Source organism: Anas platyrhynchos, chromosome 2, assembly GCF_047663525.1.
Source record: "Anas platyrhynchos isolate ZD024472 breed Pekin duck chromosome 2, IASCAAS_PekinDuck_T2T, whole genome shotgun sequence".
Lineage (NCBI taxonomy): Eukaryota > Metazoa > Chordata > Aves > Anseriformes > Anatidae > Anas > Anas platyrhynchos.
Genome location: NC_092588.1, coordinates 16,806,138 through 16,820,462, shown reverse-complemented (window position 1 = coordinate 16,820,462; position 14,325 = coordinate 16,806,138). Strand labels below are relative to the sequence as shown.

The 14,325-nt window shown below is 38.4% G+C and overlaps 1 protein-coding gene across 4 annotated transcripts in view; it reads right to left on the bottom strand.

Moving 5' to 3' along the window:
* CSMD3 (CUB and Sushi multiple domains 3) overlaps nt 1–14,325 on the bottom strand; it is a 641,367-nt gene that overhangs the window by 177,988 nt on the left and 449,054 nt on the right. For all 4 annotated transcript variants that reach the window (XM_005009295.6, XM_038175100.2, XM_038175101.2 and 1 more), the window contains 3 exons: nt 12,467–12,658; nt 5,211–5,349; nt 2,289–2,476 (listed from right to left, as the gene is read on the bottom strand). In XM_005009295.6, coding sequence (XP_005009352.3) covers nt 2,289–2,476; nt 5,211–5,349; nt 12,467–12,658 — 519 coding nt within the window. The remainder of the gene's footprint in view (nt 1–2,288; nt 2,477–5,210; nt 5,350–12,466; nt 12,659–14,325) is intronic.

Sequence of the window (14,325 nt, the reverse complement as noted above, 5' to 3'; positions counted from 1 at the left end):
ATGTCATACTTACAATGTTTTAATATTTACAATCCACTAATGACAATATTAGAATAAAACAGATAGTACCAGAGTCATATAGGTGAAAATATTTCTTTCTAAATGTAAAAGCTGTCCTATTCAAATTATAGTTTGAATTTTTGTTTTAGTTTTCAAATGTTCATTCATTGTTGCTTGATTTTTTGCTTTAAATATGAGGATGTTTACTAAATTATTCCAGATTCTTAAACATGTAGACACAGACTGGAAATAAACAAGACACTAAGAACAATTTAAATAATTATTATGAAATGTAACAAATGTTCTTTTGTCATCTAATAACAGTTATATCGCTTTCAAATTTTAAGACTTGACAGTTGCTACACTCTTATGATACCCCTAAAAATAAATTAAGCAGTGCAAGGTCAAATTTAGCAGAGAGTCCCAATTAAAACTGAATAATTCACCAAACAAGGTGTTTCTCTGCTCATCAGAGTTTGATCTGTCCGAATTTACTAATTCTTGAAGTTATTTTTATTGGCGATTTTAAAATAGCTCCTTTGGTTTATGTCTCACTCTTCAAAGGCAGATGTTGAAATGCATACTCCAGATATTCTGACAATATATCAGGTAAACAAGAAAAACTAGAATTAGGTTGATTACTCTCTCAAACTATCCCTTACTTGCATACAGATAAAAAAATATATATATATATATGTATATATATATATATGTGTGTGTGTATATATATATATATATATGTGTGTGTGTGTGTGTGTGTGTGTGTGTATATATATATATGTATATATATATATATATATAAAATCTATTATCTACATCCTTTTATTACTTAGATTTCCAGTCCCTTTACAGAAGGGGAAGATCTATATATTGTCTTTGAGATTAGAGGTTCTTAGAAGCACAGAAATAAATTATTTTAGTGGCACATACACAGATTAATAGTAATGCTAGAAATAGAATTCTGCCTGTATTCCAGACTACAGCAATTCATTTCTTTGTTTAAACCTAGATCAAGAATGAGAAAAGACTGTGTCCCGAGTGAGTATCTTCCCAGCTTTGATTGTTGTATGAGAGAAACCCTTTAATTCCACAAGACAATAATGTATTCAACTGCACAACAGAAAAAAAAGAAAAAAAAAGATTGGTCTTTTTGAAAAATCAATATAGTTGCTTGTTCTAAAAAAGTTCTGCATCGCTGAGCTGCTTTCAATATCACTCTCATCTTCATTTATCATTCTTCAATTTAATTGAGAAACTAGAAGAAATATTTTAAAGTGATGTGGAACAGTGCATACACCTTGGTTTACCATCAACATGTGGAAGAGCTACTTTTAACGTATTAGGACCAGATCATATTGTGGAGACAATTTTCTTTACATACATAGAATCCAAGGCTTTAGGAATGTAAAAGAACACTTTGTGGTTTTGCCAAAGTAACAACATCACCAAAGTAACATATTTTTTTCATTTTCTATACCTTAATCTTTACTAATTTCTTTCAGAATACATGAAAAATAAAATCAGTCCAAAGAGGTTAGTCTGTATCACCACTGTTCTAGCAATATCCATATTTTCCCTCTGGTTGTCTTCACAGATTATTGGATATTTTTTCTATTGACTGTATAATGAATATTTCTGTTTCTTGAGTCACACAGAGAATTTTGAAAGGTTATACTGATTATGACTTTTACAAGCCTGTATTTTCCTGTTTACTGTGTTATACTGTGTTATGACCTCAGAGATTTCTGTCTGAGATATGTGGACAGATCTATCGTACAAACGTCTAGCTCTAATTTTTCACTATTGGTCTTAGCTTCTAGGACACAATTTCATTTGACAGGAATCGTAAATTCAAATATTTAAATATGCCCTACTATAAAGGAAAAAAAAAAACACTAATTATATTCTGGGAAAAAAAAAATGCATCAACGTTTTGTTACTGCATCAATATTTTGAAACATTTAAGCCAATGTATTTTTTTTTTTTATATCAATCATTTAACATTACTGGGTAGCAGCTAAATTAAATCATATACTAATTTAAGTCAGAACCTCTGATATGTTTATAATGTTATATTTTGTACATATAGATATATACATATATAAACATATGTACATCTACATATACACAAAAATATACATATAGATATGTGTACATATACACATTATCATACCTATAGACAAAACCAATATATGTCCACGAATAAAACTGTGAAAAATTAAAGCAGATTAAACTTTACACTTATACTTCAAATATTTTAAATAGAAAACAAAAATGACTTTATTTACCTTTGTACTCCAGGTGGAATCCAGTGAAACTTACAGACCCATCGCTCCGAAAAGCCAAATGCATGGTATTTGAACTGCTTTCTATCCTCTCTGGAAGCTTGCTATCTTGAAAGCTTCCAATTAGTGGGCTATTACTATCTGGCCCATCATAGATATAGAGAAAATCATAATTTGGTTCTATACTGAAACTGTAGAAGAAAAAATAGAAATATTAGATAAAATATGTTTGGAAAACATTTTCACTCAAATCAGCTTGCCAGATTGTATAAATGTTCCCATTAGCAGTGTTTTACTGAAAAAAAAAAAAAAAACAAAACAAAAACAGAAACACTATATTGGTTCTCTCTGAACCACTATTTTTCTGCTAGTCAGAAAAAAAAAAAAAAAAAGTAAAATTTTAAAATAGAAAGAAAAAATGATTAATGACAATATTTTTGTGCCTGAAATAAACAACTTGAATCAGGAAAAAATCAAAAATAACAAATAATAGGAACCCTTGTTACAATATAATGATAGTCAGCAGTAGAGTAGATAGTACATAGCTCAGATAGTACACAGTTTAGTCAGACTGAATACTTTCATATAGCTAAGGGGTGATCCTCCATTAACCCTGTTAAGAAATGATAACATTTTGCCCATCATCAGTATAGCTGAAAAAGTTTAGTATTTAAATCTTTCTTTTGAACTTTTTTTTTTTAAATTTAATTAGTTTAGTTAATTAAATTAATATAGTTCATTCATTTAATTTTGATAATTTTGAACTTAATTTTAATCAAAATGTGGTTAACCACATTTCCTTGTAACATTGTCTGTGTAGAAAGAAGTAAAGCAAAAGATTTGTAGTAAAAGAATGAAGATAACCACTAGAAATATTTTGTCTCTAGTTGCTAGTATGTCCTGATAAAATAAATGTAGAAATTAAAGACCTAATCCAGCCTCTTCAGTGAAAATACTTTTTCTAACTTTTGGATTATTTCCAAAATATTTCCTTACAAAATAAATAAAAAATTCAATAGCTTTGATTTTTAAAGTACAGTAGTTGGTGTCTGAGTTTAGAAGAGGTAGGTGGAATAAGTCCCACTCGAGTCACATGTAACAATACTAAACAGATTTATTTTTTTTTAATCTAAAGTTTTGTTCATATAGGAATTTTGTTGTTGTTGTTTTGTTTTTCTCTCACTCTGGGACAGTCTGCGTGTCATTAGTGAGGCAAGTCTCAGTAAGATCTACTTTGACTACGACTGAGCTTGTCAGTTTCTGTCAGGAATCACAATAACTGTCCAGATTTTTAGAATGACTGGCCAGTAATTGGGATCTATATAGTCTTCACATAAAATACTGGGTTGCACTGTAAAATACTTTTTTTATGCTAAACCTTAGAGTCTCGTATAAATAAATGTAAAATAGAAAGAGCAAATGGTACTTAGGCACCTTCTTAGGTACTTTGAGCTCATGATATTTCACAAAGCTAAAAAAATATATATACATATATTTACAAGTGCTAAAGTACAATGTCAAAATGTTTAGCAAGTTAAAACATACAGAAATCTCTAAGCAAATAGTTAACTTGTTAATTACATATATATTTTTGAGCAATTAATTTTTGAGGAAGGAATACTTTATGTCATATATTGTCAATGAATCATCAATGGAATAGTGAAATTAAAATTTTAAATTTATTATGTTGATTTATATCAGATATTACTGTCTTTGCAATGAATACTTTAGTTTGCGTTCTGATGTCTGAATCATTTACCTAAATATGAAACATAGCTCACTGAATGCTTTTGAAAATGCTTTTGTAAATGAAATGACTGTCTAGACTAATCAAACATAATGTAATAAAAGGTTTCCATGGTGCAATATAGTTGGCATCTAATATTATAAAAGTAAATATCAAATATATTTATCAACAAAGCAAATACTATAGCAGCAAATACAGCAGCAAATAAACAGCTACATGACCAACATCACTAGAGTCATCATATTGCCACTGATCAGAAAAATAAAGCCACTGTTATAAAACATTCAGCATAAGTAGGGCTTAAATTTGATGGGACATTACCAATATAAATTTTGTGTGATATTACCATATTCCACTATCGGGATGCATATTTTTCACACATAGTAAACATGCATATTAACTTACTTTATGGGTTACACACAATGCACATATGAGAAGTTCCTCTGTAAATTCTATTAGCTCTATTTAATGTTTCATTGTAATAAAGGGAAATTGATCTTGGAGGTCTCTTCCAGCCTTTATGAGTCTATGATTCTATTTATGGACATGGTTTAGTGGGTGATGGTGGTGGTTGGACCAGGTGATCTTGGAGGTCTTTTCCAACCTTTATGATTCTATGACTCTATAAAATGCTAAAACTGTTTCATTTAATAACCAGAACAACATGAAGTATACTACTGTTCATGAAATGATAGGGGTTACACTGATAAATACATAATATAATAAAACTACATTTAAATACCACTTTTGATATTTTCTATTTAATATCAGATGAATTTTTCTTTAATATCAGATGAATGTCTCATACATTTAATGCAAATGCATTAAAAGACTTTCCTGATGGACTGGGAAGTATTCAGAGTAACCACGTCACTTTCTCAGGAACAGAATCTCAGTAAATTCACCACTATCCCCTTCCACATTAGTCAGGGTAAACTGAGGAACTGAGGGTTCTTTAACTGAACAGGAGCAATGAGCTGCCAAGCTACATCTCTGTGTGCAGTGAATACTTTAATACCTTTGATGAGACTGCTAACATATATAACAATCACTAATCACACTGATAGTTAAATGGAATATATCCAACATCGCTCTATATATCCTACATCGCTCTGAACATCTGCCACTAGTAAAGTCACAGGCATGATTTTTAAAATTATGAGCAAGTAGCACTTTACCTGATAAATGCTAATGATATAACATAGTCATTATTAACAGTGATAGTCCAGTCACAGTCTCTGCTGTGGGGATAAGGATGAGGGAAGTTTGGTGAAAGTATAAAACCTGATGAGCCAGTCAAGTTTCCTCCACAGGGAGCTGTGAATAAAAACAAATTGGAATTAAGGAAAGAATCAGCAATCTGTTCACCAACATTTAACGTCCCTGAAAAGTTAAACAAGGAACAACTGAAGTATCTAAAGGGCCTTAACAGAAACAACAGCTGAATTCACATTTCTCCTTAGACAAATACTAATAACACTAAGTAAAGTACTTGGTTTTGAACTCTGTGTCCTTTACTTTGTTTCCGTAACACTATGTGAGGCTTTTCTGAAAACACTGTGAACTTCAGACATGTTCTAACTGCAGACATAAAAAACATGACTGGATAAGCTTTTCACTTTCTACTTCTTGTTACAGGCATTCTAAAAGAATATTTTAAAGTTATGAAATATGATTTACTTACACTGATAATGCAACTACCTGCATTTTCACCATACAGAACTGATTAGTAATTCAGATCAAGACTGATAATATAAAAAATCAATAAATATAAAAATCAACAACAAAAAAAATCTAGTAATTGCAACTTTCACATTCAATGATAATGAAATTAACCCCCTCATCCTGTCATTATCCGATTAAGCAAAGAGTCACTCTCCGTCTTTTTTTATAAGTCCCCTTTAAGCACTGAAAAGTTACAATGACGTCACCCCGGAGCTTTTTCTTCTGCATGCTGAACAGCTCTTTCAGCCTTTCTTCATAGGAGAGGTACTCCAGTCCCTTGATCATATTTGTGGTCCTCCCCTGGACCCTCTCCCACAAAGACTGACTATCAATACTTAAAGGGTTCTTATAAAAAGGATGGAGAAGGACTCTTTACTCAGGTAGATAATGATTGGACAAGGGGGAATGATTTTAAACTAAAAGAGGGGAGATTTAGATTAGAGGTTAGAAGGAAATTTTTCACTGAGAGGGTGGTGAGGCACTGGATGAGTTTGCCCAGAGAAATTGTGGTCATCTCTGGAAGTGTCCAAGGTCAGGTGGGATAAGGCTTTGAGAAACCAAGTTTAAAAGGCACCTATCGTTTATAGTATTAGACACAAGACAAATACTGAATACTATAATAAACCATCCAGAAAGAAAGGCAAATGACAATCTACTAGGAAAAAAATATTTGTAATGTATTAGACAATGAAAACTAGATGTAGATTATGTCATCCTATCTTCACAGACTCACAGAATTGTCTAGGTTGGAAGACACCTCAAGATCATCGAGTCCAACCTCTGACCTAACACTAACAAGTCCTCCACTAAAACATATCGCTAAGTTCAACATCTAAACATCTTTTAAAGACCTCCAGGGATGGTGACTCCACCACTTCCCTGGGCAGCCCATTCCAATGCCTCAGTAAAGAAGTTCAACCCTCTCAGTAAAGAAGTTCTTCCTAATATCCAACCTAAAACATCCCCTGGCACAACTTTAGCCTGTTCCCCCTCGTACTGTCACCAGGCACGTGGCAGAATACATCAATCCCCACCTCACTACAGCTTCCTCTAATGTACTTATAAAAAGCGATGAGGTCACCCCTGAGCCTCCTTTTCTCCAGGCTGAACAAGCCCAGCTCCCTCAGCCGCTCCTCATAGGACTTGTTCTCCAGACCCCCCACCAGCTTTGTTGCCCTTCTCTGGACTCTCTTGAGCACCTCGATGTCCTTCTTGTAGCGAGGGGCCCAAAACTGAACACAGTACTCGAGGTGTGGCCTCACCAGAGCTGAGTACAGGGGGACAATCACTTCCCTAGACCTGCTGGCCACACTGCTTCTTATGCAAGCCAGGATGCCATTGGCCTTCTTGGCCACCTGAGCACACTGCTGGCTCACATTCAGCTGACTATCACCCAATACTCTCAGGTCCTTCTCCGCCTGGCAGCTCTCCAACCACTCATCTCCCAGCCTGTAGCTCTGCTTGGGGTTATTGTACCCCAGGTGGAGGACCCAGCACTTGGCCTTGTTGAACTTCATACAGTTGACCTCAGCCCATCTGTCCAGCCTATCCAGATCCTCCTGCAGAGCCTTCCTACCCTCAAGCAGATTGACACACGCACCTAACTTGGTGTCATCTGCGAACTTACTGAGGGTGCACTCGATGCCCTCATTCAGATCATCGATAAAGATATAAAGAGGACCGGTTCCAGTACTGAGCCCTGGGGAACGCCACTAGTGACCGGCTCCCAGCTGGATTTGACTCCATTCACCACGACTCTTTGGGCCCGGCTATCCAGCCAGTTTCTAACCCAATGAAGCGTGCACCAGTCCAAGCCAAGAGCAGCCAGTTTCTTGAGGAGAATGCTGTGGGAGACGGTGTCAAAAGCCTTGCTGAAGTCAAGGTAGATCTCATCCACAGCCTTTCCCTCATCCACCAACCGCATCATAGAAGGAGATGAAGTTTGTCAAGCAATACCTGCCTTTCATAAACCCATGCTGACTAGGCCTGATCACCTGGTTGCCCTGTAAGTGCTGCGTGATGACACTCAAGATAATCTGCTCCATGAGTTTCCAGGCACTGAGATCAAACTGACATGCATATAGTTTCCTGGGTCTGCCCTCCAGCCCTTCTTGCAGATGGGCGTCACGTTTGCCAGCCGCCAGTCAACTGGGACCTCCCCCAATAGCCAGGACTGTTGATAAATGATGGAAAGCGGCTTGGACAGCTCCTCTGCCAGTTCTCTCAGTATCTTCAGGTGGATCCCATCTGGCCCCATCGACTTGCGTACATCCAAGTGCCATAGCAGGTTGCCAGCCATTTCTTCATGGATACTGAGGGTCACATTCTGCTCCCCATCCCCTTCCACCAGTTCAGGCTACTGGGTATCCAGAGAGCAACTGGTTTTGCTGCTAAAGACTGAAGCAAAGAAGGCATTAAGCACTTCCGCTTTTTCCTCATCTTTCGTAACTAAGTTCCCCCCCGCATCCAGTAAATGCTGGAGATTCTCCTTAGTCCTCCGTTTTGCATTGATGTATTTGTAAAAACATTTTTTGTTGTCTTTGATGGCAGTAGCCAGATCGAGCTCCAGATGAGCTTTGGCCTTTCTAATTTTGTCCCTGCACTGCCTCGCAACATCTTTATAGTCCTCCCGAGTGGCCCGCCTTCTTTAACAAAGATTGTAAACCCTCTTTTTCCTGCTAAGCTCAAGCCACAACTCTCTGTTCCCCTTCCTGGCTTCTCCAAGAATGGAGAACTCTACCATTTCATGGTCACTCTGCCCAAGACAGTTTCCAACCACCACATCTCCCACCAGTCCTTCTCTGTTTGTGAACAGATGGTCTAGCGGGGTACCTCCCCTGGTAGGCTTACTAACCAGCTGTGTCAGGAAGCTATCTTCCACGACGTCCAGAAACCTCCTTGACTGCTTTCTCTGGGCTGTGTTGTGCTTCCAGGATATGTCAGGGAAGTTGAAGTCCCCCATGAGAACGAGCGCCGACGATTTTGCAGCTTCTGTCAGCTGCCTGTAGAACTCCTCATCCATCTCCTCATTCTGGTTCGGTGGTCTATAACAGACCCCGATCAGGATGCTAGCCTTGTTGGCCTTCCTGCTGATCCTAACCCAAAGGGACTCAACCTTGTCATTCCCAGCCTTGAGTTCTACAACATTGAAAGATTCACTAATATAGAGAGCCACACCACCACCCCTTCTGTGCTGCCTGTCCCTTCTGAAGAGCCTATAGCCAGTCATTGCAACACTCCAGTCATGAGAGTGGTCCCATCACGTTTCTGTGATGGCAACCAAGTTGTAGCCTGCCTGCCACACGGTTGCTTCCAGCTCCTCCTGTTTGTTACCCATGCTGCGTGCATTAGTGTAGATGCACTTCAGTTGGGCCATTGCCTTCTCCTTTGGCCTTGCCATTGTTCCCCCGGCACAACTCTAACAAGCCTTGTTTCAGCCCTGTCCCCCTTCTCACCTAGTTTAAAGCCCTCTCAATGAGCCCTGCCAGCTCCTGGCCCAGGATCCATTTTCCCCTTAGAGATAGGGACCCGTCTGCGGCCATCAGGTCGGGTGCTGAGTAAAGCACCCCAATTTTAAAAAAAACAAAACAAAATTTCTGTGTTGGCACCAGCCTCTGAGCCACGTGTTTATCAGGTGGGCTTTCCGTGTCCTCTCTGTACCCCTCCCTGCCACCGTAGGGATGGACGAAAACACCACCTGTACCAGCGCTCCATCTACTACTCGTCCCAGTCCCCTAAAGTCCTGTTTGATGGTCTTCAGGCTTCTCTCTTCAATGTCATCACTGCCCGCCTGGACTATTAAAAGAGGATTAATAGTCAGAGGGGCGAACCAGGTTGGGAAGCTTTCTGGCATTGTCCCTGATCCTGGCCCCAGGGAGGCAGCAGGCTTCCCTACAGGTAGGGTCAGGCCGACAAACAGGTCCCTCTGTTCCCCTGAGAAGGGAGTCGCCCACAACAATTTCTGTCCTGGTGGAGGCAGTCCTGAGGCATGGAGCTGGACTTCCTCACTCTAGGCATCCTCCTGGGTAGACTTACTACCTCTTTCTCAGCTACTGGTCTCTCAAGCTCCAGCACCTCAAAACTTTTGCATAAGGGCACCTGGGAAGGTGGGGCCAGTGGGGAAGTGCATCGCCTGTGATGTCAAGCAGGGACCTGTCTCCATTCCTCCTCATCTCCTAGGTCCCCTGCCTCTGCCCGACAGCAACAGGGCAGGGGGTTCACCCCATTTGGGGTGTCTCACCCCAGTGCCTGCCCTTCAGGCCGCACAGGGAGTTTCTCCACAAGTCTATCTCGCACTCACACTCCCTGATATCCCTCAACCTCTCGACCTCCTCCATGAGTTCTGCCATGAGGTGGACCAGGTCATCCACCTGCTTTCACCTCACACACATACATGTAGTCTCTTTGCCCCCCGCAGGTGGTAGCAATAGGCTCAGGCACTCCCTGCATCCAGAGACCTGAACTGCCGTAGTTTTGAGTCAGTCTGGGTGTGTACAGACTTCCTGGAGAGTACACTGTGCCTGGTGTACACCATTGCAGCTGAGCTAGCAGTAGACTGCCATTAGAGGAGGTGTTCGTATGGACGGGGGGCTGCGCTCTTCCTTTCCTGCTCGCCCTGCCTGCACGAACTGCAGCGCCACTCCCTTCTGATGCGCCACGCCCTGTTTGCCCATCCTGTTTGACCGTCCTGGTCGCTCTCGCTCCCTAGGGGCAGCTTTTGAATGGCTGGGGAGGGGGCACTGCTGGCTCCGCCTACACCTCATTCTCGCCTCGTTCACCTCCCTCCTGAGGGCTGCCGGGTACTGGCAGCTCCCTTGAGTGGGCTTGGTGCCAGAAATATTAGCCCTGCCTGTCTGATCCCCCACTCCACTGCAGAATGTGTCTGCCCCAGAGCCAATTGCCATGGCAAGATCGGTTCATAAACCTCTCTGTATACATAGTGGTAAGCCAGCATTGTACCAGACAGTCTGGTACAGAAATCACAGAATCATTAAGGTTAGAAAAGACCTTCAAGATCATTTAGTCCAACCATCCACCTACCAAGCAATATTACCCACTAAATCATGTACCTAAGTACATCTACCCTTTCCAGGGACAATGTCTCCACCACTTCCTTGGCAACCTGTTCCAATGCTTAACCACTCTTTCTGAGAATAATTTTTTGCTAATTTCCAGCCTGAACCTCCCCTGCTGCAACTTGAGGCCATTTCCTCTTGTCCTATCGCTAGTTACATGGGAAAAGAAGCCACGACTCTCCACCTCAACACAGTCTCCTTTCAGGTAGTTGTAGAAAGCAACAAGGTCTTCCTTGAGCCTCCTCTTCTCCAGACTAAACAAACCCATTTCCCTCAGCTGATCCTCATAGGATTTGTGTTCATAGTCCTTCTCTGGACACATTCCGGGGCCTCAATGTCATTCTTGTACTGAGGGGCTCAAAGCTGAACACAGTACTTAAGGTGCAGCCTCACCAGATCAGACTGAGTACTGGGGAACAATCACATCCCTGGTCCTGATGGCTACACTGTTTCTGATACGAACCAGGATGCCGTTGGCCTTGGACACTTGGGCACATTGCTAGCTCATGTTCAGCTGAGCATCAACCAACACCCCCAGATCTTTCTCCTTTGCACAACTTTTGAGCCACTCTCACCCAAGCCTGTAGCATCACATGAGTTTGTTGTGGCCAGACTGGATGACCCAGCACTTAACCTCATCCTGTTGGCCCATTGATCCATCCTGTCCAGGTCCTTTTTCAGGGCCTTCCTTTCCTCTGGCAGATTGACACTTCCCTCCAACTTGGTGCCATCTGCAAATTTACTGAGGGTGCACTCAATTCCCTCATCCAAATCATCAATAAAGATATTAAACATTACACACATACATATTACCAAAATAAATTAAATACATATTGATATCAATTGCTTTCATTTTATTTAATACGAGACATTAAATATATTTATGTCACCTCAAATATACATAACTGCTGCCAGATCTTCAAAAAAGCACATATGTCCTTGAACTTTACTTGTCCCATAGCTATTGGAAGTATACATTTTTTCTGAGATCAATAATAGTGATTAGGATTTGCCTCAGAAGAAGTTATTGGAAGGTTACCATCTATTCATATACTGTTGTAATTTCTTATTTTTCACCATGAATCAGCTAACCAAGTTAAATGCTTTCAAAATCTATTTAATATGAACTATGTTAATCAGAATAGTATTAGAGACTAAAAAAGTATTTCCAGGATTAAATGGTAGATTTTTTTCTTTGTAAATAAATGAAGACTGCCACAGTAATGGTAATGTACCATCTTCTAATTATTTCCTTGCATAATTTTACCTTATCTATAAAAGTTCTCAGTGATATGCCCTTACATATGGGCACGTGAATTTTAAACATATCCTCCACAGTTATCACCATTCTTTAATTTTTAAGGCAAAGCTAACAGTGTAATTGACACTGATTTTCTTGCTTTCATTCTCATGGATCATCAAGCTATAAATAACATGGCCTTGTAAGGGAAAGGATAACAACTATCACACTAACAACTACAGAGGAAAGATTCTGTTAATTCCCGCTGAAGTTTTATACAGAGTAAATAACAAATATGCATTTGTTTCCTCCAATAAAATTCCTAGAGCAGTAAGATTAATTACACCAGAATTTCAAAATTTTGGAAAGCATTCTTTGATTGTTTTCTGCATACCTATACAGACTGGTGGGTTGGGCTGCCAGAAGTACCGATTTTCTACCTGAATGCAGGTTATTCTCTCATCTCCTTGCAACTCATATCCAGGGTCACACTGAAAAATCACAGTGTCTCCAGGTTCTCTTCCATCCCCATTTCTAGTTCCATTCATAGGGACACCAGGATCACGGCAGGCAGTAGCTACAGAGCCTATCAGAGAAGAGAAAAAAATAAAATAAAGTAGGCAGCTTTTCAATCCATGTTTGTCACATTAAATTTTTCTAATCAGGTAGCTCTGCAAATCCAAATTTTTCCTACTGACTTCTAAAAGTTTGAGAAATCATCCAAACATATATGGACAACAGTATGCAGCTTTCATAAAAACTATTTTTTTTTCTTTTTTTTTTAACCATGTTTTAATTATTTACAGTGTCTAATGTTTATTTAATATTTTTGGGGGGACAGATTCTGTGAAACACTGAAATTTGTAAAAAGAAAAGTAGAAGATTTAGTAGCACCCTGGACACTCAGGACTAACTAAGAGGAATTTTTAATATAAGTAATAGAAAGTAGACTAAGAACCTCAGATTGTAAACTATGCTTACATACATCTTAAATTCTCCATAATCCTGTACTTCTTAAATCTATGTACTGTGTAACACCTAGTTGCAAATTTGTAAGTGAATCTCATTCATTTTATATTTATACACTTGTGAATAAAATAGCTACTGTGCTAGGCCTTTGCAACACTTAAAGAAATCGCCTACACAAAAGCATACATAGACATAGTCTGAGAGAAGATATTTATACCTAATACATAAATACAGATTATTCCTGTGGTCCACACAGAATCACAATGAGAAGTTATTTTGAGATTTATATATATTTTCCCAAGTTTTAACATACTACGATCAATGTATTATTTAATGTTATGCAGCTAAATATGAAAGTTTAAGTGACAAGTAAGCACATTGATGTTTTTTGAAGTAAATATTTCCTACTTACATTATAGAACTGCAACACGCTATATGCACTATGAATAAATAACAAATGTCAGGGTGGTATGTGGAAGCAAACCCAGTGACCTCAGCAGTCTCTATAATATAAACACAAGGTAGCAGGACTAGGAATCAGTTTTGATACCCTCGTTCTGGGGAGCTTATATGAGCAAAAAGCAATATATTAATCTGAAACGTGGGGGTTTTACATATTTACCATATTCCCGAAGAAGGTATGTTGGTCTAAATTTATTAATTCCCTTAAAGAAAAAATATAAATCTATATTCAAAAATAAATAAATAAACAAAATGTTATGGGGTTTTTTGTGGTGTTGTTTTCCATTTAAGAAGTCCTGAGTAAAGAAAAAAATAATAATAAAATGAAATAAAATAAAATAAAATAAAATATATGTTCAACAGAAATTAGGGAAAATTTTCCTCCATATTTCTCAAAGATTAAATAAACATTTCTTTGAAATGCTAACTGCTGATAACAAATGAAAGACTTTTTTTTTTTTTTTTAATATAATCATGACAGTTTTTAGAAGTTCTGCCTCAGACACAATGACCAGGTGTGCTGGTTTTACCTTGCTAGGCAGCTGAACTCCACCACAACCACTCTCTAACTCACCCTCCTCAGAAGAGAAGGAGAAGAAGAAAAGGAAAGAAACAACTCATGGGTTGAGATAAGGATAATTTAATTAAAGGAAGAATAATTATTACGGGAAAATTATTATGAATTAAATAATTTGACTAAAGGGAAAAGTGAAGATGGAGAAGGAAAAATTATAAATAACAATAATAACAATATATATATATATATTAAAAAAAAAAAAAAAAAAAAAAGCCCATACAGAACATGTGGAAGTACAGAGGAAG